We start from the raw sequence: 25910 nt of genomic DNA, 5'->3' as shown, positions 1-25910 counted from the left end.
GTTCTGTCTTTAAATGTGTTTTTGTGTCTGTTTGTATCTGCACCCTCCAAATGACACCTGAGTCCTTTAGAATCATTTTAGAGATTATTGACAATTAATTAGTGGTACATTTTTCTTATTTCAAGCTTTGAGCCTCTTTTTTAAAGTAAGCAATGAACCAGAGTCTCTCCCTCAATATTTGCTGAAGTAGTGTCCCAGAGCCAGGTACCTATCCATAAATCGCTGTGGTCAGCTGGTAATTTGAAGTACAACGGTGGCTTATTCAATTTACTTAAATAAATATTATGAAAACTTACATATAATGCTCAGCACTTACAGGTTTTACAGCTCGACTGATACTGGATGTTTGAGGCTGATATCATTCATAAAGAGTTTCAAAGTCCAGTGATGATATGGCGGCTGATTTTTTTTTTTTTCTTTCAGTAATGCATAACATTATCAAACAGGTTTGATGTGGAACCTATAAATTGTTAAAAAAAAAAATTGCTAACATTTGATCATATTGAGCGTGACTTTCTAAAATGTAAAAATAAACTTGTCAGAGATCTATAGTGGTTAAACTATGAAAGGAAGACACATCTAAATGATCACAAAGCTATCTTTGGTATTTCTTGTTACATCTGAGCAGATAAACACAAATGTCGATATATGTGCAACAAGCTGAGTCTAGTTAGTTTCATCAGTATTTATTTTACCACTGAATTAACCATTTGGCGAAAAATACTCATCAACACTTTGTGCAGCCCAAAGTTATACCCTAAATTTGCTCAATTTGTCTCCAAACAGTCTAAAAGCGAAATATATTCAGTTTATTATCATATAAAATTGAAAAATCCTCACATTTGAAAAGCTGAAACTGGAGATTGTTTGTTTGGTTAAAAAAAATGACAAAAGATTCGCAATTTGTTTCTGATTGATTTTCTGTGACACGAGTAATTTACAGATCGTTTCAGCCCTGAATTTTTTTTTTCATTTTGACTAAAGCAGGTGTTGAAGCTTGCAGGTGTCGGTCAGTCTCATTCAGTGGATCTTCATTGATCTGTTGTATCAGTATGTTGCACCGTCCCCACTGCACATCCAACCAATCACATCATCTCGCCCTGCAAACCTAAACCGGCCTTGGTCCCACTGTCACACACCTCGTCCCTCCTGTTAAGACACCTTCTGTGTCATGGAGAGTTGGTGTAATGCCCCTTTACACTGGTGTTAATAGTCGTGTCAGTGGTGTTTTGTCAGTGGTCCTGTGATGATAAAAAGCTCAACTGAAGAATATATTTCCAAAGTGCAACAAGGAAAATGCACAAAATCCAGTAAACTCAGGTTTATCACACAATATTTTTTTACAGTGATTTACGTAACCACCGTTTATGTTGTGTTGTCAGTCAATGACTGTAAATGATCATTTGGACGATATCCTGTATTTATCTTATTGCCAGCAAATCCCGAAAATACAAAAACAACATTGAATTGATCCTATTAACTAAAGTCTGTGTATCTGAAGCCTGATCTATCAAATTCCTACCTTTCATAGACTCCATTGTTAAAAGCACATGATGAAGCCACAGATTACAAGACATTTGTTCATTATCATTAACACACACACTGTAGTTCACTCTAACTCAGTCCCACATACACCGTCCTGCTGCTGCGAAATACTCACTAGAGAACCAAATGTAAATTGTTCCACCACTGAAAATAGTCCCCAAAAATATCCTATTTCCTCCTAATTAAGTAACATTTGAAAAAAACTACAGTACCCAGCAGTTTTAGAGAATTACTCAGTCTTCTTAAACATGAAACAACATATTTGTGAACTGTTTTTATTCTTTGTTTGTTCTTTTAACAAAGATCTATGTCTTCAGTGGAACCAGTGGGCGGAGTGGCACATACAAGGGTAGAGAAGTCAGAAAGTACTGACAGACTAAGCTGTGGGTTTTGGTCTTTTTGGGATTTGTTGACAAGAAGAATAACTCCTGCCTTAGCTTTATAATATTTTTTAGCTGTTTTGAAAATTAAATCTCACTTTGGATCCAAACTCTTCAGTTACAGTTGGTTATTTGTCATCACCAGTGGTCACTTTGGGGAAATCAGCTCATATTTTGTCCTACAGTTTCTATTGATTACCTGCTTAATTTCCCCTATTGGAAAAAAAGATTTACAGACAGTCTGTGGTTAGCAAGGCCTCAATGAGTAAGGATATGCTAACAAGCTAACTGAGCTTCTTCCCTTAAGAGACTTACATTTTTCCACAAATTCACAAATGGAAATTACTTAAACTACAATTTAAAATCCTTAATTTTTAAACACCAGAGTCGAGCTGAATGACAAACCTGTTGTGTTGGTGTTCACAGACCAGCAGCCAAAATAGAAGTCCTACTTAATACTATATTACTATACTATATGAATACAAGAGTCATCATTTGGGAGAAAATACATAAATAAATACAACATTTTCTTTATTCAATCTATTTTTAATTAAATAAAAAAACTTGCTTAATGGCTTTTGTTTAATAAAGTGTAATTAACCGGGCGTCTTCTCTGCACCTGCTGTCACAGGTGCTGTACAGTAAATAATCTTATAATTGCTGTGTGACGAGGGACTTCTGTGACGGCTCCATGGGGTTATGCTCAGTGTACGTTGGAAATGACGTTGTTGCTGTTTACACTGACACCTTATGACTGGTTTATCTACGACAGGATGCTGTTGGCTCCACCAATCAGATGGCTGCTGGGGGCACTGGAGGGGCGGAGAACGGCCTTTTGGCCCCCCCACACAACGCCTACACACACCATGGAGAGAGAGCTCGAGCCATGTCTGCGTCTGGGAAGGTAACACACACACACACACACACACACACACACACACACACACACACACACACACACACAGAGTGAGGATTTAAACATAATTACAAAAGTGGAGGGCAGCAGGAGACCAGAGGAGGAGAAAACCTCTCTCCTCGTTTCTTCTCCTTGTTTCCCCCCATTTGTTTCTTCCTTCATGTATTCTCCTCTTACTTCATCTCCTTGTTTCATCTCCTCCCCTCTTTTCCTTTCTTCTCCTTGTTTCAAACCCACATGCTCCTGTCCTTGTTTCATCTTATCTCCCCTCTCCTTGTTTTCTCTCCTCTCGTCTGCTTTCACAAACAATACTGCTTTCCTTTCCTTCTCCCCACTCTTATCCATGCCTCACCTCCTTCCCTCACCTTCTCTCTCCATCCTCTCCTGTCCTTGCTTCATCTCCTCTCCTTATTTCCTCTCGTCTCGCCTCTTCTTTATTCCTCTCCACTGCTTCTCCTCACTCCAATTCATGCCTTGTCTCCTTCCCTCTAATTGTTTCCTCTCCTCTCCCTCCCTTCTTTCCTGTCATCCTATCTCGTTTCATTTACTCTCCTTTTCTCTCCACTCCTCTCTATTACTTTCTGTAAAAATCTCTCATATGGGGCAAAAGTATAAATTAAACTTGTTTTAATTCTCTCGTTCTCTCAGTCTTGCTCGGCCCGAGATCAGCTGGCATTGACTTTGGGGGTGTTGAATTCTGACGCCCCGAGAAGCAGTAGGGACTCTCTGCACTGCTCCAGCGGCTACAGCACCCAGACCACCACCCCGTCCTGCTCTGAAGACACCATACACACACACAGTGAGTACACACACACACACACACACACACACACACACACACATATATACTATATACAGGTTAATGCATAGTGAGTACAGAGACACAAACATGTGCTTGTGTTATGTTTTCACAAGCTGATTTTCATGCATCCATCAATCAGAGATAAAAACGTAGAAAATGTGAATGAGCTTCTGATCATTCTGTCAAGCAGTTCTGAGCTTCCTGATTCACAGGAACCAAATATAAACTAGACTATAACTATAAACCATCAAACACAAGTGTGGGTGATGAGTTTTGATTTATTTTATGATTAAAAATGAACAAACACTGACTGAGGGAGCTCTAACCTTGGTGAGCTGGTCGACTGTCTGCCTCTCAGCTGTCCTCTGTTTTTGTTTGGATGAAACTGACTCTGTTGATCTGCCTGTCATCTAAGTTATTTACTAGTTTCTTCTGTGTTTCTCTAGTGTACTAGTTCCTCTCTGGTTCTCTGTTGTAGTTTTTGTGCTTTCTTGGTTAAACTTCCTTCCTTCTCTTCCAGCTGTAAAGAGAGACCCTCCCCTCTATGGTAGGTCTCTGACTACCTGTCTGTTTATCTGTCTGCCTTCTCGCCTGCTTATCTCCAAGCTGCATGTCCTCACATCTGCATCCAACATTGCACTCACCTGTTAAGTCTTTTTAGGTTCAGCTGTCCAGAAATAGTTTAAGTTATAATGAAGTTTCATTAAAACTTCTGTCTGCTGAGAGGACAGAAAAAAAAAATTTTAGGGATGTTCCAATCAAGTCTTTTTTTGATCCAAGTCCAATCCGATATTTACATTTACATAAACACTAGTAAATATGTATCTGACACATTGACATGAGCGCATCTCTTTTGCTACGTTTTCACCTGCTGTCCAAAGTACTCCAGAGTTTTTGAGCACCTAAAACGGAGACTCTTTGAAACGCTGCTGGACCTGTTTTAGTCTGAAAACTCTGGGGTTGCGTTGTAGCAAATCTGAGAAAAAACTTTGGAAACTCTGGAAACAATGATGTAGACACCCACAGTCGCTCCCTGATGCGTCTCATCAGCCTCGGCTACCAGGGCTAAAAGCAACATGAGTAACGAATTATAAGTGTTACTGACCTTTTTCTCTTTGCTAGCAGATGTTGTGCAGGTAAATTCTGCATTTTAACTCTTCAACGATCTTTATTGTTCCTCGTTCTTATAATTAATGTTTTTATTCATTTGACAGGCAAAAGTACAGACAATGAGAGATGAGAAATATACAGACAATGAGAAATAATTGTTCCTCGTTCTTAGTATTTTCTGCAGCTAACCAACTGCAGACTAGATAATCTGCTTCCTGTTTACACCAGCTCGCTCATGCCTATTGTACATGAATGGTCATGTATGTGTGTGTTTTTAGGTGTGATGGTAGAAGTGTGAACGTAGCCTTAGGTTTAGTTCAGGGTAAGGGGCGAGGGAATGTATTGTTTCAGTGAGTGTCATCATAACTATAGACAGATCGTGTGTGTGTGTGTGTGTGTGTAGTTTAAGAGTAATTGAGTTGCATGTTACACACACAGTGAGTCATGATCCTGCTGTCATCAGTCTGTCAGATGAGATGAAAACACTGATATTCTCTCTCTCTCTCTCTCTCTCTCTCTCTCTCTCTCGCTCTCTCTCTCTCTCTCTCTCTCTCTCTCGCTCTCTCTCGCTCTCTCTCGCTCTCTCTCGCTCTCTCTCTCTCTCTAGTCGACTACGAGTCCATCTCTCTCCATGGAGACGCAGACTCCATCTCCTTACATCACCTGTCCCATGGAAACAGCCAGTCAGACTTCGACAAGTCCTCGACCATCCCGAGAAACTCCGACCTCAGTTTACAGTACAGGAAGTTTGCTCAGTCCAAACGCCCCTCCTCCACCGTCAGCCTACTGGCTGAGCCTGAATTGATTGGCGGGTCTGTTCGCCAGCTGCCGTCCCACACGGCAACCATCAGGCGCAAGCCGTCGTCCAAGCCGGCGTATCGCAGGGGAACAATCAGCGGGGGGGTACCCATCCCCATCTGCACCCCGCAGGTCCCTCTTAAAGCCCTCGGAGGAAACGCTGGAAGTGATGAGAATGTTTTCACTGCACCTCCTGCTGGAGGAGCAGGAGGTTTAGGTCACAGTAAACTCTGCACCTCCACGCAGAGCCTCAGCGCCTTGCCCCCCTCCTCGTCCCCATACTACCAGCTGGTCCCAGGTCAGATGCCCATCCCAGTGCCTGTACCCACCGTACCCTCCCTGCCACCAGAGGGCAGCAACGCCAAACAGCAACAACAGAGACAGTACCACCACCAGCAGCTACAGCATCACAACCAGCAACTCCAGATTCAACAGCAGCAATATTATCAGCAGCAGCAACTACACCAACAGTCCCTACTACAGCAACCCCAGCAGCTGCAGCATCACCCAGATCAGTATCAGCAGCAAAGCCAGCATCAGCAGCTGCTGAGCCAGCAGCAGAAACAGAAGCTGTTCCACCAGCAGCACCAGGCCCAGCTTCTGCCCCCCGCCGCCCAGGGAGAGCCCTCCTGGCCGGGCCACAGCACTCACTACCAGCCCCAGGCGCCTCCACCCTCCAGCCAAGACCAGAATCCGGAAGAGCTGACCCAGGAGGGAGGAGGAGGAGGAAACATGCTGACCCTCATCAGAGGAGTAAAGCTCAAAAGGACCATCACCGACGACCGCTCCGCCCCTCTCCTGCCCCCTCCAACCAATCACAAGTGAGGTTGATTATTTTGCTTCCCTGCTGGTTAACTGCTGGGTTTAATGGGTTCAGCACCCAGAAGAGGCACAGAGCAAAACCAAACACCTGGACTTTACAAACACACTGATCAATGGCTGGAACTCGATGTGTGTCTTGTTTTATTCTGCTTCCTTTTAGGCTGTTTAGATTTCTGTTTTAAAATTTTTTGAGACTTGTTGTCATTTCCTGTTGCTACAGCGACCGTCTTTTGCCTTTTTTTTGTTCTGTTCATGTTTGCATTTTGATTGTGCATAAAGTTTTTCTTTTTCCCTGTCTTATGAATAGAGCTGTTGATTGTTTTAGTTAGAACTCACTTCCTGGTCAGATGATCGTTATGTGGCTTGTTAATTAGCCAGTCAGGAAGCTGTTAGTGGCTCAGATCCTCCTCAGCCCTGGGTGTATTTGATTTGCCTTTTGCCTAGAACTCCCAGGAGGGTGGGGTTTATAAATTAGTCCAGTTGCTCCACTGTGTCACGTGGTTGAACCATGGTGTGTGGAGGTTTTCATTTGCTGGCTTTGGGCCAGTGTTGGTCCAGAGTATCTGAACAGTGAGGGACAGGTCAGTCGTCACAGATCCGGTCGTCAGAAAGAGTCAAACACAGAACCCAACGCTCCTGACTCTGGAATAAAACACCAACTGTGTCTGTAGATTGTAAATATGTTCGCTTTGGGAACACCTGTGGCGGTTGGATGTTTTACAGCAGCACGTTGTCAGAGGTCACTCTCTTTCTTTGACCCGTACAGAAGTCTGAATATTTGATGAGTCAAAATTTTGATCTCCTCAGCTTTGAGTGGCCACAGTTACCGCTCCTGGAACGCCAAAGGACGCCACTTTTTTTGAGGAAAAGGATTAAAAATGTTACTGTGGGCAAATGTCCGGTTTACTGTGTAAATAATTATCTGGTTAACATGAGGAATAATAAGAAGAAGGAGGAGGCCCTGATTTGTTTGCAACTTTTAGAGGCAACACTGACGTTTTAGGAGAAACAGTAGAGATGGTCACAGTTTCTGGTGAAGTTCAGCTCTTTGGTGTTTGAAGGTGGTTGTCAGCAGTTACAGGGGACGCGCCGCCATGTTGAAGCTTCTGCTATCAGAGAAAATAAACTTGTTAGATGTCAGTTCATGAAACAACTTAAGTCTGAACCACACAAGAGTTTTGAGGATTATTGAGAACAATAACAGGCAATGTTCCCGTGGTAAGAAACAATTATTGATTAAGTGATTTATGATATTAAATTTAGTAATGAAGAATTGTACTGAATGGACACACGTGTATAATGGAGACACTGTTTCTGAATCACCGCTTTTTTTTTGTATTTATTGTTACTTCTTGGCTGATAAGTATACTGGTACTTAAACAGTACCCTACATTTTGATAATCGATTAATTGAGTCATTTTTTAAATATTCTCTGGTTTCAGGATTTGATGGTTTTCTCTGTCTCACACAATGTTATGTCTGAGTTTTGGACTGTTGATCAGACAAAACAAGACATCTGAAGACGTCACCTTGGGCTGCAGGGAGATGTAACAGGCACTTTTCACTATTTTCTGATATTTTATAGACAAAACGTGTGATAGATAATGAAAATAATTGTTAGTTGCAGCCCTGTAATCACATTATTCAGTTTTTCTCACATCAGTGTCATTCTGGGAAGATTTCTGACATTAAAGTTGCATTAAATGACATCTGACATCTGTCAACTGTTGAAAGTCACCAGTGGGAATAATAACAACCTGGAGCCAGAAACGGGTCAATCAGCTGATATTTTCTTATTACAGATATATTGATATCTGTGTTTAGATAATAATAAATGTCATATGTTTTGGTTTCAAAACAGTGTCTCCAGTACATAGATTGTTCATCAGAGAGAAATGACAGAATTTATTTAAATTTACAACGTAAAATGTCACAATTCTTTAATAACTAAATTTAAGGTCTCAAAATGTTTGTTTTATATGTTTATGATAAAAATTGATTAAACTCGCATCCTTGACGGCACAGATCAGAAACTGTCTTTGCATAGTAAATATTTTATTACAGTAACAAGAACATACATTTGATGTAATTACAATAAATGCTCATGTTATATTTATGAGTGTGATGATTTAAAGTCTTCTTGTAACTTAAATATTTTTCTTTATTGAGTTATCTTCCAGTTATTTTCTCAGTGAATTGTTTGGTCTGTGAATCTTCACACCTTCCTGAAGCCTTAAGTTTTGTGCGACCAACAAACAATATTCAGTTTAGTGCCGTAAGAAGTGTAAAATGAAAAAGCTGGAACTAGTGATTATTTTGTTCTTTTTCTCGAAAAGTGAGAGTTGCACAGTTAATTTCTACTACTTGTTTGAGCAACAATTATTTATTTTACCAGTGCAATCTGTCACTTTACTTATTAGATGCCATTTTTAGATTTTCTGCAGGTTGATGGAAGAAGACTCTGTTGTTGCTCCTCTAACATGGCGGCGTGTTGGCGTTTTCATCGTAGCGATTAGAAAACTGAGAAAATACTTACAGGTCTCTACCCTTCAAAAGGCAAAATTCAGTGACTTTTACTGTTTAAAAAGAACTTCAGTGTCTTTCTTTCCCTCTTCATACAAGTTCTAACATGCTAAATAAAACACTGCTAGAATTTTGTTTTCTTTGACTGTTTCAGCACATTTACTTTTTTTGAATGAGACTTTAACTTCATATTAAACCATATTCATCTACAGAGTTTGGTTGGGCTCCGATAGCCGGTTCTATTTTGGATCCTGGTCCAAGTCAGTGAAATATTTTTTCTTTTTTTTTTTTACATGTAATTCTCATAATTACTGATTCTACCAACTGATTCTAGACCCAGAAGTGACTCTAGATAAACGAGCGAGTTTGTCAAAAAATGGGGACGTCGTCGTCTTTGTGCGGTTTAGACAGAAGCAGCTTTATTGGTTTTAATAAATGACATTGACGGATTCACCAGTCACTGCTGATCATTTAGAACGAGTGGACAATGAAGGGAGTGGATTCAGATCAATTATAATTTCTAAACTGTTGATCAACTTTCTTTTCATTTCTTCAGTGCAGACGTGTGGCCTCTAAAAGTTGTCTGTGGAGTGTCAACTTCACAGTGAGAGCTGCAGGGCCGTAGCTACCATGAAGGACTGAGGTCATGTTCTTGGTTAATGTTTTGGAGAATCTGGTTAAATGACATAAAGAGGACATATGCTGCAGAGGAATTATCTTTTTTTTTTATCATCACTTGAGAGACTTGGTGATTATTTTTTAATTAATCCTCTAAATGTGATGTATAAGATATCAGATATTAGTAAAACATGGCTATGAAAACTCCCAGAGAGCCTTAGGTGTTGTATTTAAATATCTTGTTAAAGTCCAAAACCTAAAGCTATTCAGTTCACAATCATATACAAGAAAATATCAAACATTTCCATTTGAAAAGCTACAAGTATTTTTTTGGAACTTATACTTAAATTGTCTTAAGTGATAAATGGATTATTAAAACTGTTCCTAATTAACTTTCTGACAGGTGACTTTTAGTTTCAGCTCTACATTTTATATTCAAAACACATTCTGCATTTTTGTATTTTTAAGGTAGTTCTTGATACATTTTTAGACCCAAAAATAAACCAAAAGGTGAATTAAAAATATTTTCCACCAGACTTACAAACCTGAAAGTCTAGAGAAACGCAACAGTTAACAAGAAAATCTAATTTTGCAACTTATCACTAAAATACTCAAAAAATTGAACAGACTTTGGTTAGTGGCTCGTTTCTTCAGTGTGTGGGTTCTACTGTGGAGATTCAGGCTTGTGACCTCAGTGTTTCTCAAATCCTGGCTACGGCCCTGCTGGGAAGCTGCCTGGCAGAGACCAGACGGCATGCTGGGAAATGTAGTCCAGTCTCTGGTCAGCTGGTCTTGTTCTGTTCTCAGAGAAACTTTTCTGTGTATTTTGGGATTTCCTGCAGCTAATTCAAATGTTTATATTGTTGACGAGACAAGTCTGAGAGTTATTGATTGATTGATTGATTGACTGACTGGACCCAAGCCTCACAGCAGATATGTGTGTATATATTAATGCTTCTATTCCTGAGAGACCTAAATCTAAATATAAAATGTATGTAAACATATCCTGATTGTATTTTTGTTGATTTATTGATCAGACGATGTGATCGGATCTGACAGCGCTGTTGGTCGTCACTCGTCATATTTTTGTAGAAAAGCTTTAAAGGAGGAAATCCAGTGAATCTTCTGATGTTGAGGATCTGAAACCTGATTGGACGTCAGACTGTTGAGAAGCGAGCGAAGGACTGAACAGACGACTTGAACCAACAGAATGTAGAAATGTTTTCTTTTTAATCTTTCAACGTTCGCTGTGGGATCAATAATAATAATAATAATGATAACAATTGATTGATCAATTCTGGTGGTGCTCTTTTTGTGTGTCCTGTATTTACTGTCACTACACAGCATGGAAAAGTTTGAGGTAGCACCATGTTTCCTACTCACCAACATGAAGCTTCTAAATTCCATTTAAAAAATTTTTTTTACGTCTGTTTCTATTTTTCTTTGATCACAAGTGGAAAAAAAAAGTTTATCTTTACTGTGGTTGAGTATCCACAGATGATGATACTCAAAATCATAAAGTATCAAAGGTGTCGAATTATTTTATTTATTCTTTGACAAAACAGTGACTTAATGCTGGGGCCACAACTGACAGTAATTTGTATAAATGATTAATTTTGACAAACTGTCCTAAAAAAGTGTCACAATTTATCATATTCTAAAATCTTACATGGACATTTTTTTTTTTTGTTGACCAATAGTCCAAATCCTCAAAATATTTATTCATCAATCAAGAACATGCAACAAATGAAAATGTTTCAACATTTTCGCTTGATGAATGACTTAAAATTATTGATTGGTTATCAAAATACACAATGTCATAAACTCTGTTTGCGCTTAGAATCATGAATGTTTTTTAAAAATTTTATATGTGTGAAATCTTTAAATCCAGGAATAATTAACTTCAGATCTGAACAACAATCTTATATATTAAATACACACTCACTGACCACTGTATTAGAAACACCCTACTCAGGTATGGTAAAGTCTCCCTTTGCTCTCAAAACAGCCTCAGTTCTTCGTTGCATTGACTTCACAAGATGTTGGAAACTTTCCTCTGAGATTCTTCTCCATGTTGCCATGACTACTTCTCAGCTGCACATTCATGCTGCTCCTGTTCTTCTGCGTCCCAAAGATGTTCTACTGGATTCTGATGTGCTGACTGATAAGATCACTGAAGGAACATATGAACACATCCCATCAGAAGATAGTAAACTGTGGCCATAAAGGGTAGTTAACAATACTCAGGTAGGCTGTGGCATTTAAACCATGATTGATTGGTATTAATATATTAATAATAATAAAATATAAAATATTTCCCACACTGTTACACCACCACCTCCAGCCTGGACTGTTGATACAAGGCAGGTCAGGTCCATGGATTCATGGTGTTGATGCCAAACTCTGAGCCTACCATCTGCTGCCTCAGCAGAAATCCAGATTCATCAGACCAGGCTACGTTCTCCAGCCTTCAACTGTCTAGTTTCAGTGAGTCTGTGTCTACTGAGTTTGCCCAAACAGGTATAAAGAGTGGTTATCTGAGTTACCATAGCCTTTCTCCGAGCTCCTCTCCTCTGACATCTCTCATTAACAAGGTGTTTCTGTCTGAACGTCTGGTACCAACACTCAATCTTTTGGTTTTCTTCCAAGAGATAAATCTTATTGCAAGAAACTTAGTAGGAAAAAGGGTCAAATATCAAGTCTATGCTCAATATAGCCTCCAAAGCTTGGTCAATCTTCATCCAAAACTCTTTTACATACACACTTAATTCGTTCTTTCAAAAACAGTTCTCTCTAACCAACACATCAAGCTCAGCACAAGTTCTTCTAAATCCAAAATGCACTAATGCAACTTCTACGCTTGATGCACAACTGAGGATCAACTCACTGACAACAGACAGACGATATTTGTCCTCCAACATGAAAATGTCATCACTCAGAAGACACTGACCTGAATAAACACTAACAGGAAGCATTGCATCACAAAATACTCAGAAAAACTCAAACCAGCCGGACTGGCACCAACAAGCCATCATCACATCACCATCAAAGTCACTGAGACCACAGTTTTTCCTCATTCTGATGCTTGGTGTGAACATTTACTGAAGCTCCTGACCTGTATCTGCAGGATTTGTATGCACTGCACTGCTGCTACATGATTAGCTGAATAACCATGTGAATAAACGGGTGTATTGATGCTCCTAATGACGTGGCCACAAACTCAAACAGGGAAACCATTCAAATCAGTGGACAGACATTTATAAATGGGCTTTAACACAAATCATGCCTTGAATATTAATGCAACATTATACTGCAAAAAGAAATTGGCAAAGTACATTGTTCCTCACACAAAATTAAGTTTCATTCCTTTACTGACAATACAGTGCAAGACAAACCAACGTTTACAGATAATAATGATGATATTATTTATTTATAGAGCACTTTTTAAAATCCAAGTGCTTCACAAAGCAGCAAAATAACAGGCAAGTCATAAAACCAGCCACAACCTAAGTGGCTAACTGAACAAATAAAACAAAGCTATTTAATAAATTACAGTGCATCTGGAAAGTATTCACAGCGCTTCACTTTTTCTACATTTTGTTAGGTTACAGCCTTATTCCAAAATTGATTAAATTCATTTTTTACCTCAAAATTCTACACTCAATACCCCATAATGACAAAGTGAAAAGAGTTTGCTTGAAACTTTTGCAAATTTATTAAAAATAAAAACAAAATTATAACATGTACATAAGTGTTCACAGCCTTTGCTCAGTACTTTGTTGAAGCACCTTTGGCAGCAATTACAGCCTCAGGTCTCTTGCTACAAGCTTGGCACACCTATTTTTGGGCAGTTTCTCCAATTTTTCTTTGCAGAACCTCTCAAGCTCCATCAGGTTGGATGGGCAGCGTCGGTGCACGGCCATTTTCAGATCTCTCCAGAGATGTTCAATCAGGTTCAAGTCTGGGCTCTGGCTGGGCCACTCAAGGACATTCACAGAATTGTCCCGGAGCCACTCCTTTGTTATCTTGGCTGTGTGCTTAGGGTCGTTGTCCTGTTGGAAGATGAACCTTTGCTCCACTCCGAGGTCCAAGGTCCAGAGCGCTCTGGAGCAGGTAATCATTAAGGAGTTCCTAGTGCTGAAAAACATCCCCACAGCATGATGCTGCCACTGCCATGCTTCACTGTAGGGATGGTATTGGCCAGGTGATGAGCGGTGCCTGGTTTCCTCCAGACATGACGCTTGGTATTCAGGCCAAAGAGTTCAAGCTTTGTTTCATCAGACCAGAGAATTTTGTTTCTCAAGGTCTGAGAGTCCTTCAGGTGCGTTTTGGCAAACTCCAGGTGGGCTGTCATGTGCCTTTTACTGAGGAGTGGCTCTGTCTGGCCACTCTACCACACAGGCCTGATTGGTGGAGGGCTGCAGAAAAGGTTGTCCTTCTGGAAGGTTCTCCTCTCTCCACAGAGCAACACTGGAGCACTGTCTCTCAGATTGGCCGGGCGGCCAGCTCTAGGAAGAGTCCTGGTGGCTCCAAACTTCTTCCATTTACGGATGATGGAGGCCACTGTGCTCACTGGGACCTTCAGTGCTGCAGAAATGTTTCTGTACCCTTCCCCAGATCTGTGCCTCGATACAAACCTGTCTCAGAGGTCTACAGACAATTCCTTGGACTTCATGGCTTGGTTTGTGCTCTGACATGCACTGTCAACTATGGGACCTTATATAGACAGATGTGTGCCTTTCCAAATCATGTCCAATCAACTGAATTTACCACAGGTGGACTCCAATCAAGTTGTAGAAACTTGATCAAGTTGTAGAAACTTGATCTGAAGGATGATCAGTGGAAAGAGGAAGCATCTGAGCTCACTTTGTCATTATGGGGTATTGAGTGTAGAATTTTGAGGTAAAAAATGAATTTAATCCATTTTGGAATAAGGCTGTAACATAACAAAATGTGGAAAAAGTGAAGTGCTGTGAATACTTTCCAGATGCACTGTACATTCTCTGTAACAGCCTGCTCCTCCTGCTTCCTCCTTTGACAGGAAGGGTGCGTTTGTTTTTGAGTGTGGTTGGTTGGTAGTTGCTCTGTGTTTACATGGCATAATAGTGCTGACATGACATGGGGATCATGTTCAAGCAGAAGACAAATATGCAATCCTGTCATTTGTAGAAGGAACTGAGAGATGTGACCCTACTTTCAACGCTAAAATGAAACTTATATCTGGTTTACAGGAGAGTATTTCTGAGAAATGGTGTGACCAAGGTCAGCCTCTTTTATGACTCGTCAAACAGAAAGCAAGCAACATTATTCCTCTGATAGTGGGAGGAGAAATAGACTCAAGGGAGGACTTTGGACTAAAAGACAATAGCTTCAAGACAGAACACTGAAATACTGAATACTAACCCATCCAGCTGCTGTTGATCTGCGCACAGACCGAAGTAACTCTAAGAGACCTTTCCAACAGAGGTAGGAAACCACACCGGACTTTCTTCCAGTTTGAGCGTTCTGTCTGCTGTGCAATGTCTTCCCAGTCAGAGGAGGATCTCTCCTGTCCAGTCTGCCAGGATATTTTCAAAGATCCTGTTGTCCTGTCATGCAGCCACAGCTTCTGTAAAGACTGTCTGAAGAGCTGGTGGAGAGAGAAACCAACACAGGAGTGTCCAGTTTGTAAGAGAAGATCATCCAAGAGTGATCCCCCTCGAAACTTGGCTTTAAAGAACCTGTGTGAGGCCTTTTTATCCCCGAGACGTCAAAGAGCTTCAGCAGGGTCTGAGGGTCTCTGCAGTCTGCACTCTGAGAAACTCAAACTCTTCTGTCTGGACCATCAGCAGCCAGTGTGTGTTGTCTGTCTGCACTCAAAAACACACAACAACCACAGATTTAGTCCTTTTGATGAGGTTGCACAGGAACGTAAAACAGAGCTCCAGAAATCCCTGAAGCCTTTACAAGAGAAACTGAAGCTGTTTGAACAAGTTAAAGGAAACTTTGCTCAAACAGCAAAACACATCAAGGTTCAGGCAAAGGACACGGAGAGGGAGATTAAGGAGCAGTTTAAGAAGCTTCACCAGTTTCTAGAGGAGGAAGAGGAGGCCAGGATCACTGCTCTGAGGGAGGAAGAGGAGCAGAAGAGTCAGATAATGAAGAAGAAGGTCAAGGCTCTGAGCAGAGAGATAGCAGCTCTTTCACACACAGTCAGATCCACAGAGGAGGAGCTGAGAGCTGAAGACGTCTCATTCCTGCAGAACTACAAGGCTGCAGTGGACAGAGTCCAGCAGCACCTCCTGCTGGATGATCCACAGCTGGGCTCAGGAGCTCTGATAGATGTGGCTGAACACCTAGGAAACCTGGCCCCCAGCATCTGGATCAAGATGAAGGACATGCTCTCCTACAGTCCTGTGATTCTGGACCCAAACACTGCTCATCCAGACCTCATCCTGTCTGAAGATCTGACCACTGTACAATGTGTAGAGACACAGAAGCTTCCTAACAATCCAGAGAGGTTTGATACCTTCATCTCTGTCCTGGGCTCCGAGGGCTTCGACTCAGGGACTCACAGCTGGGATGTTGAGGTTGGAGAAAATAAATTCTGGTCTCTGGGTGTGGCTACAGAGTCTGTTAAAAGAAAAGGAAAAATACAATCTGGGATATGGAGAATAGGGTTGTCTGATGGTAAATATAAAGCCTTTCCCCCATCAGCCAGAGCAGTGGTTCTCTCAGTGAAGAAGAAGCTTGAGCAGATCAGAGTTCATCTGGACTGTGACAAAGGAAAACTGTCATTCTCTGATCTTAACACTGACGCACACATTTACACCTTCAAACGCACTTGTGCAAAGAAGTTGTTTCCATTCATTGACAGCAGAGATGAATTCCCAATTCAGATTCTACCAGAGCGGGATGAGGATGAGGATGAGGATGAGGATGAGGATGAGGATGATGACAGCAATGATGACAGCGATGATGACAGCGATGATGACAGCGATGATGACAGTGATGATGACAGCGATGATGACGATTAAGACGATGAAGATGATCACACAGTGTACCGACAAAGCGCTCGTAGATAGAATTACCGCTGATCTAACTGACTCTGACTTATCTAATGTAACATCACTGTATTTGTACCACGATGATTACTCTAACAGCAGCACTGAAATAGACTGAGAGCGGGAAAAACATGTGAGATGAACATGAGACAACTCTGATGATGATCCTGTCTGTAAAAGTAGAATCGATTTATTTCTGCTCTGTCAGTTATTTTATCTTATTTTGTGATTTGTTTTGTGATGCTGGTATTTTCACTGTAAATCACTCTGAATAAGAAAATGAAAATGTAAAATTGTATAAATTCCTGATGATGTATGTTAGCAGATTCATATCATGATGGAATTTGAAAAAGTGTCCAACATACAGATCATCCTCTAAAAGAGAACTGACATGAAATAAAAAATCTTTCATTTTAATCTGTTCTTTTGCCCTGCTCATGTTTTTGCCTCATTTGCTGTTGTTTCTCCTTGTTAAGTTAATTTTCTTGCTTTTTTCTTGCTTCTCTTGTGCCTTTTATTATAGCCACTATTATAGAGAGAGAGACAGATAAGTTGGAAAGAGAGAGAGGGGACGACAGCAGCACAGGGCTACCGGTTGGACTTGAACCCCGGGCCGCTGCAGTAGGTACGAGGCATTAAGTGAGCTGCCAAGGTGCCCCTGTCGTTCCCTTTCTTGTGATATAGGTTGCTTGTTGTGCTGCTCAATAAAAGTAATACTTGAAAAGATTTCTTCCTCCTCTTCAGCGCCCCCTCCAGACGGTCAGTATGCCAATAATCGGCTCTGACAGTCGATTTTGAATCTGCCACTACTGTTGCTTTCACTGTACTTTGTTTATCAGCTACATGCTCGAAATGAAAACTTTAAATTATGGGAATAAACTCACTTTCAGTTTCTCCTCTACATTTCTACTGGTGAGAGTGTTTTTTCCGCTATTATGAGGATAATAAGATTAATAATGTATTTTAACAGTTGACATACATATATGACATTTGAAAAAAAAAACAATTGAAAATGAAATGAAAGTTACAGTGATGGTAAAAGTCATCAGCACAGTGGAGGTCAGAGTCAGTGTTGGCCAACAGCCTGGTTAGAGTTCAGACTCAGGACGAACGTATGATAATAATAATAATAATAATAATAATAATAAACAGTATTTATAGAGCACTTTTCGTACAAGAGATGTAGTTCAAAGTGCTTTACAATAAAAATAAAATAAAAAAGTCTAGTCTTATGACTAGATCATATCAAGTTTCTTTCAGCAATCCTGGTTCTTTGGGGGAAACTGTTTGTCTGAGTGTGTACAGAGATTTAATCTCCATTTTCAGAGATGACTTCACAGTGAGGATTGATATCCATCTGTTTTTGATTTTGATTGAGTTGAGCTGAAGTATGAAACCTGCCTGGATAAGACGCTGCACTGACTGATCATCTAATGCCTACAGAGAAATTATATCAGAACTGTTCTCATTATTGTCCTTAATTCACCTTCCAGCCACACTGGAGGTTTTGTGAGAGGCTGTCTTTTGTATGTTTCACAGCCTTAAGCTGCTTCTTTTCTCATCTTCAAATCTACAAGCTGATATACTCTGTTGCTACATGGCATAGAAATATTTTTAAAACACATTTGTTGTGTCTTTCAATGATGCTGCATTAAAAGAGAACACAAAACAACGTCCTGGCAGGCTGCTTGACATCCTCTCTGCCACCCACTGACCAGTTTTAGTATTGCACGAAAAGTAAAGAATAATTAAATTCCAGGTGTTTCCTAAGTTGGGAAAGTTGATGAAAAGCTTTTACTCCACATCCTGAAAGTAGGACCAAAAATGTACCACTCTGAGACATTTTTGAAGATTAGACATATTTCCTACTCTGACACTTGGTAATTATGGACCCAGATCTCTTTATTTTCATTTAACAAAAATAAGGCCAGGGTTCCAGGAGGTTAAAGAAACACAAGCAAATAACTTGTGCAAATAACTCAAATTGAGTTAATATTATTGAGCAAAGGAGCACTTCAAAAGTATTCTTGTCCCCCATCCAACCTATCATGTGGAAACAGGAAGTTATCATTTTAAATGGTTTACCTGACAAAATGAGAATTCATATATATAATCACCTACTCTGTTTTTCAAGATCAATAACTCCAAAGTCCAAACCACTGAAAAGAAGAAAGATGAAAACCAGAAGTGCCTAAGTACTGAGGAGCTACTGGCTGCAAGGCTCTTATTTTATACTCTCTACTGACAGGAAGTGGTGCACTTTATTATTGTAGGGTGACTCAGGAGATGACGTTTGTATGTCAAAGTCCAGGCTGCAGCCATCCATGGCATAGGCATGGATGTATTATAAGACCTGGATGGGCATCACATACTCATCAACCTCATATCATTTTACAGGCTTTATATCTGAAATGAATTCAAGATCTAAAGATCTTGCTGACTGAGAAGAAGAGTGCACTTAGGTGAGGGATCAAGGTGGAGCTGCAGAGGGAGCAGACTCATGCCCACAGCTGGTTGAATCTCTGCTGTGACCTGGGATCAGAATAACTACCAGACTTCTGTCTCTCAGCTTCTAATCACTTATTGTGATACATTTAAATTCTTTAAATCATATGTCTGGTAATTTTCATTGAGTTGTATTGATGTCAGACACAGACGGGTAAAACAAGCTGCTGCCACTGCCCCAGACAGACAAAGTGATGAGAGACGAGGAAGTGACGTCCTCACTGATGAGATGACTGACAGACTGAATTTTCATTTTGACCCCTACAGAGTGTAGTGACTTGTAAATGTACATTTTGTATTTGAATATTGCCACTTTTCAATTTTCATTTAATATGCTCATAGGACGCCCACATGAGTGTGTGAAAATGAAAATGCTAATTGGATTGCTGCATTTTCTTGAGTTGTGTCTTGAGTTTTCTTTGTTCTGTGTCCTGAGCTCATTCTCTGATCGGCCTTCAGCTGAGCTGCTTCCCTCCATCTTTCCACCTTTGTTCCTGAGTGTGTAGAGTGAGTAGTTTATTTCATTATATTTCCTCAAGTCATGTTTATCCTGTTGAACATCTCATCTCCTTGGTGAGCTGGATTAGTTACTCACTTGAGATTCAAATGTTGGCAGTTGTGTTCACTTCACACTCAGACTTTATGAGCAAACAGTGAAGTCTTGATTGGTGCACGGTGTCAGATGAGGTTCAAACTGTAAACTGGACACCACTGAAATCCAGGACGACCACAGCTGCTGTTTTCAGTTTGCTGCAGAGGCTTTTCTTTATTTTGAAGGAGGCTCAGTTATTCTGGAGTTTGAGTTTGTGGGTCACCTGTGCAAAGAGAATCTCACTCATCTTAATATTTTTTAAAAAATATTAAGGTAACGGTAAAACAAGCTGCTGCCACTGCCCCAGACAGACAAAGTGACGAGAGACGAGGAAGTGACGTCCTCACTGATGACCTGCCTCAATGAGAGGACTGAGTGCATTTTCATTTTGACCCTAAAGAGCGCAGTGACATGTAAATGTAAATGCAGTGGCCTGAGGAGCTGTTTGTTCATTATGTTTAAATACTGTCACTGCAGAGCAGGTTCAGTCTTTGAACATCATCATTTTAATATGTTTGTAGACGAGTACACACATGAGTATGTGAAAAAGAAAATGCAAATTGGAGTACTGCATTTTCTTTTTAAATGATACTTAAAGCATCCTGTGGGAAGTGGGGTCACATGACTGCTGGGCTGAGGAGCACAGGTGGAGAGTTGGGCAGCTCACACAGGTGTCTTGAGTTTTCTTTGTTCTGTGTCCTGAGCTCATTCTCTGTTTGTCCTTCAGCTGAGCTGCTCTCACCTTTGTTCCTGAGTGAGTCGTTTATTTCATTATATTTCCTCAAGTCATGTGTATTTTGTTGTTCAGTGGTACATTTAATCTCCTTGGTTTGTTCTCCCATGATTATATATTTAAAGTGATAATGTTTGTACTGATTTTGATTTAGAATTGTTTGTTGATTTATTCAAGATAAAGTGATAGAATTTTCATTAAATGGTGTGTACTGTGGGAAGTGGGGTCACATGACTGCCGGCCTGAGCAGGACAGGTGAGCTGACTGGGCAGCTCACACAGGTGTCTTGAGTTTTCTTTGTTCTGTGTCCTGAGCTCATTCTCTGATCGGCCTTCAGCTGAGCTGCTTCCCTCCATCTTTCCACCTTTGTTCCTGAGTGTGTAGAGTGAGTAGTTTATTTCATTATATTTCCTCAAGTCATGTTTATCCTGTTGAACATCTCATCTCCTTGGTGAGCTGGATTAGTTACTCACTTGAGATTCAAATGTTGGCAGTTGTGTTCACTTCACACTCAGACTTTATGAGCAAACAGTGAAGTCTTGATTGGTGCACGGTGTCAGATGAGGTTCAAACTGTAAACTGGACACCACTGAAATCCAGGACGACCACAGCTGCTGTTTTCAGTTTGCTGCAGAGGCTTTTCTTTATTTTGAAGGAGGCTCAGTTATTCTGGAGTTTGAGTTTGTGGGTCACCTGTGCAAAGAGAATCTCACTCATCTTAATATTTTTTTAAAAATCGTATGAAAATCAACAGTAGTTCGCAGGTTTCTGGGGCAAGATTACTCAGCTTTAGCAGCAAAAATCCCCAAACACACGCACACCAAACAAACCTATTCAAATGATATGGTTGTTATGGTTTAATATTTGAGTACATGGTCTTCCAGAAAACGCATGTTTAAATAGTAGGAACCTTGTCTTGTTTTCTTGTTTTCTTCCTCTGAGTGTTGAACATAGTTCAGACACAGAGCAACACTTCAGTCCTGTCACTAGAGGTCACCACAGACCTGCAGCTCAGAGAGGAGCTTCCTCCTGTGGGCTCATTGTGTGCACATCCTCCAAAACTTTGATTTATCAGTCAAAAAACTGTTGCTGAGTGACTCTCAGTGCTGCAAAATGGAGACAACAAACATGTTTACAAGGTCTTCCACCTGCATTTATTTAGATTTGTTATTCTGAGTTTACTGTGTGTGCAATCACCACTGGAAGTGATCACACACTCATCAACCTCATATCATTGTACAGGCTTTATATCTGAAATGAATTCAAGATCTTGCTGACTGAGAAGAAGAGTGCATTGAGGTGAGGGATCAAGGTGGAGCTGCAGAGGGAGCAGACTCAGCTGATGGAGATTCACGCCCACAGATAAATTCTTTAAATCATGTGTCTGGTAATTTTCATTGAGTTGTATTGATATAAGACACAGACGGTAAAACAAGCTGCTGCCACTGCCCCAGACAGACAAAGTGACGAGAGACGAGGAAGTGACGTCCTCACCTATGAGATGAGACTGTCTCTCAGCATCTTATCACTTATTGTAATACATTTAAAAATCTTTAAATCTCATCTCTGGTCATTTCCTTACGGGTAACAAGCTACAACCACTGCCCCAGTGACAGAAACATTACAACTGACGAGGAAGTGACGTCCTCACTGATGACCTGCCTCAATGAGAGGACTGAGTGCATTTTCATTTTGACCCTAAAGAGCGCAGCGACATGTAAATGTAAATGCAGTGGCCTGAGGAGCTGTTTGTTCATTATGTTTAAATACTGTCACTGCAGAGCAGGTTCAGTCTTTGAACATCATCATTTTAATATGTTTGTAGACGAGTACACACATGAGTATGTGAAAATGAAAATGCAAATTGGAGTACTGCATTTTCTTTTTAAATGATACTTAAAGCATCCTGTGGGAAGTGGGGTCACATGACTGCTGGGCTGAGGAGCACAGGTGGAGAGTTGGGCAGCTCACACAGGTGTCTTGAGTTTTCTTTGTTCTGTGTCCTGAGCTCATTCTCTGTTTGTCCTTCAGCTGAGCTGCTCTCACCTTTGTTCCTGAGTGAGTCGTTTATTTCATTATATTTCCTCAAGTCATGTGTATTTTGTTGTTCAGTGGTACATTTAATCTCCTTGGTTTGTTCTCCCATGATTATATATTTAAAGTGATAATGTTTGTACTGATTTTGATTTAGAATTGTTTGTTGATTTATTCAAGATAAAGTGATAGAATTTGACCTGTTTGCTTTCTTTCATTTGTAGACATGTGACCACTCACTCCTGACTGACTGCAAGCAAAAGATTAAACACCTTCAGATGGAACCTGCTTGTCCTGCTTTGCTCACATTCATTCAGTCCAGTGTTTTATCCTAGAACACATACATGTGTCAGAAATCTCAATTCTATCATAGATCTTATTTCAGTTTCAAGTTTATATGATAATTCTATTGAAGTCTTCTATAGGCCTTTGTAATGAGCTTAATGTTTATAATTTAGTTATTTTCCTGCAGCAGATGCTTTGAGGACAGACCACTATAATCATGGACTGGATGCTACAATCATGATCAGGATTGTGCATTTAAAGGAGAACCAACCCTTTGACAGAACTCACTGTTCTTATTCCTGAGCCTCAGAACAGTTTGGTCAGTATTTGTGAACATGCAGCTCTTCACTGAAGTTAGAAACCAAAGAGAGAACATTAATGTTCGATGTCGACCTGGTTTGCTCTTTAACAGTGAACGGGGCTCTGATGCTGTGAGGCCAGAAAATGTTTATATCATTTCTTGGCCCGAAATCAGATTCAAATTTCAAACTTTGTGCCCAATTTAAAGCCAAATGAGACACAACGCAGCTACTGTAGATTATAGGGTCAGCACGGTCACTCATCTCCCCCAGTGGCTCAAATTAATCTCAGCTGCAGATGATGAGAACAAACCTTTGACTTTTTCAGTCGATCGTTCCAGAGTCTGTTTTTCTGCTGTTTGTTCATTTGCTCTCAATGTGAGTGACTCAATTAAAGACTGATGCATTTCCTGCATTAAACATTTTCATTGATCACTGACAGATTTTAATCAGTGTTTTGATGGAGGACACAGCTGCGAACATTTCAGAGTCAGTGTTGTCGTGTTGTCTCTGGAGGATTCTCTGGTTTCCAGCTTCAGGACAGAGGGACGTGTTTTCAGACACAGACTTCACTGTTCCTGGGGCCCAGGAAGCACTGGAGACATTTCAGCCTTTTATTTATTCAAAATGAACTGTGTTTATGAATGTTGTGATTATTATTTACCAGTAAGTTAAACTTTGTGCACAGCTGTTGTTGGGCTGCTACCTTCACTCACCGCTGCAGTTTATGAACTTTAAACTTTTCCTTCACCGGCACTTCCTGTTGTTTCTGGCCTTCATGTTTCTGCTTTAATATTTCCCGTGTGTCCGTGAGACAAACCGGAAACAAACTGGTCAGACTCGGTCGAGTCTTTGCCAGAATGATGTGAGTAAAGTCAGAAACATAAACCGGGAACAAACACAGAAACAGCTGATCCTTGTGGCAGAGGTGGAGCAGGTGGAGCAGGAAGAGGAAGCCGCAGAGCCGCAGAGAGACGCTGTTTATCCGCTGCCCTCCTGCCTGATTGGGCAGAAAACGCGCGTTTTCTTCTTTAAAAAGCAACAACAAACAAACATGAGGCAGAAACTGAAGCTTTGCTCTGTCAACAGCCTCCAGCGGATCTGCTCCTCTGCAGCACCGAAGGTAAGAGAGGTCACTTTATTCATCAGAGCCTGTTTGGTTGGAGGACGAGGCCTTTGCATCAGAAGAGAAATGAACTGAAATATTGATGCTTGTTGTTTTGTTTGCAAAGAGGGAAACTCGGCACAAATGAGACGCTGAATATGTTGAACAGAGTTTTTGTAGCTTGTTAAAATCTTTGTGCAGAAAACTGTGAAACCAGGGCTGTGTGATCTGACTTTGGCACATGATCAACTTTTAATACGAATGTACAGACGCCCTCATTAAAGCTGCTATATTTAGAGAGCCCTGGTTAATGTCCAGGGTTAACGCTGCTAACCTGTTAAACAGCTGCTAGCCGCGGCTAGCCCGCTAACCGCGGCTGGCGAGAGCGGCCCTTGTTCTGCAGCCTGGAGCATTTGGCTCACAGACATATATTATATTATATTATATTATTATATTCTTCACCTGAGCAGAACAAGAGCTAATGTCACCAGCCAATGAGACACCTGCGGTAAAGGCGGCACACAGGAGGCGGGGCAGCTGGTTAGCAGCTGGTTAGCGGCTGGTTAGCGGCTGGTTAGCGGCTGGTTAGCGGCTGGTTCACTTTCAAATCAAAGCGCTTAAACACCTCATAAATAACTGTGCTGTCCAAAAGAATCCTCCATATGAGCTCAGCGGGAAATGTGATTGGTTGTGGCACAGTTTGTACATGTAAGACAACATTGTTGAGGAAGAGCTGCTAGCTAGCTAACATCTGGAGCTGGTGTCGAAGCGGCGGAAAAAGACGTCGTTACTTCCGGTAAGGACTTTCACAATAATATCAATGGAAAGAATGTAGATCGTGATAAAGCTCGAAAGATTGACATATGACCTTTGGCCAGATCGCCCACCCCTATGCTCAAAAATGACAAGTACACATTCTGACCTGAGAGCAGGTGGTTCTTTTACCTTCATCTCAACCTATACCCTGAAAGGTGGAGTAGATTTTCAAGATGGAGGACAGCATGGGCTTGACAGCTACTACACCTTTCAGGATCTGCCATGGAGCTGAAGGCAACTGAATGACCTGCCCTCTGACTGAACTTTGTGATTGGATTGTCATTGTCCAGTCAGGTTTAAAAAAAAAAAACAAAAAACAAAAACAAAAAACAACTTCTCTTTTTTTGGCACCAGTAAATGCCACTTAAACCACAACCAAGTAATGTAAGGTTTTAAAAATCTTTCCAGGATTCCTGTGAACAGTATCTGCAGTTGGAGCTGTGTGCGGTAACCACCTTTGAAACTGATGGGAGCTAACTTCATAACTTGCACTTGACTGAGTTTATAATGGTAAGTGAAATGAATTATTTAAAGTAAAAATGTTTCTCTATTGTTTTGTGAAAAGCTGCCTAAAATGTCTTGATTTGCCCTGCAATGGAAAATGTATTTTAGTATAACTGCATGTTTTCATAGAGATCCCAGGACCCGCCTCAGGCCAGGACCACATCTTGTATGGTGCCCCACACCCAGCAAGAAATGGTAAGTCATGGGCGTGACTCCATCACATACCTATACCTAAACTAGGATCAAAAGGATTTTGAGCTTATAAAGTGATGTTCACAAATAATTCCAAATGTAGTTTTAAATCAATCTTTGTAAACCTGCAAAATCTGTATGAGAAACTCAAGTATATACACGTGAAGACATTGTGCTTGTGTAGAGGAGATTTGTATTTGTAAAAAGACCGTGTGATTTTAAAATCTGACCAAATGAAATTAGTGGTGAGGTAACACAAAGACACCGTGGAAGAACTGCTTTTGTCAA

General features: G+C 40.7%; 2 protein-coding genes across 3 annotated transcripts in view; both read left to right on the top strand.

Annotated features, from left to right (window-relative positions):
- mtss1 (MTSS I-BAR domain containing 1) overlaps nt 1-10808 on the top strand; it is a 59830-nt gene extending 49022 nt beyond the window's left edge. The window contains exons 11-14 of one of the 2 annotated variants that reach the window (XM_071493422.1): nt 2698-2829; nt 3490-3640; nt 4164-4190; nt 5361-10808. In XM_071493422.1, the coding sequence (XP_071349523.1) occupies nt 2698-2829; nt 3490-3640; nt 4164-4190; nt 5361-6376 (1326 nt within the window). In that variant the 3' untranslated portion in view covers nt 6377-10808. The remainder of the gene's footprint in view (nt 1-2697; nt 2830-3489; nt 3641-4163; nt 4191-5360) is intronic. The other variant, XM_071493423.1, reaches the window with a different exon arrangement.
- A 4113-nt stretch (nt 10809-14921) lies between these two features.
- LOC139630218 (E3 ubiquitin-protein ligase TRIM39-like) lies at nt 14922-17379 on the top strand. Its single transcript, XM_071493424.1, has one exon. It carries the CDS (start codon nt 15034-15036, stop codon nt 16528-16530), a length of 1497 nt encoding a protein of 498 aa, XP_071349525.1. The 5' UTR covers nt 14922-15033; the 3' UTR covers nt 16531-17379.
- Nucleotides 17380-25910: the final 8531 nt, after the last annotated feature.

The sequence above is a fragment of the Trachinotus anak genome, unplaced genomic scaffold (assembly GCF_046630095.1).
Source record: "Trachinotus anak isolate AG129_WGS33_773 ecotype Australia unplaced genomic scaffold, CSIRO_AGI_Tana_v1 ptg000013l, whole genome shotgun sequence".
NCBI classification, from domain to species: Eukaryota; Metazoa; Chordata; class Actinopteri; order Carangiformes; family Carangidae; genus Trachinotus; species Trachinotus anak.
Note: the sequence above shows the minus strand (reverse complement) of the source record. Positions and strands in the feature narration are given on the sequence as shown.

Bases quoted from the DNA above. Each gene is read 5' to 3' on its own strand.
- LOC139630218 (XM_071493424.1), top strand. From the start codon at position 15,034: ATGTCTTCCCAGTCAGAGGAGGATCTCTCCTGTCCAGTCTGCCAGGAT.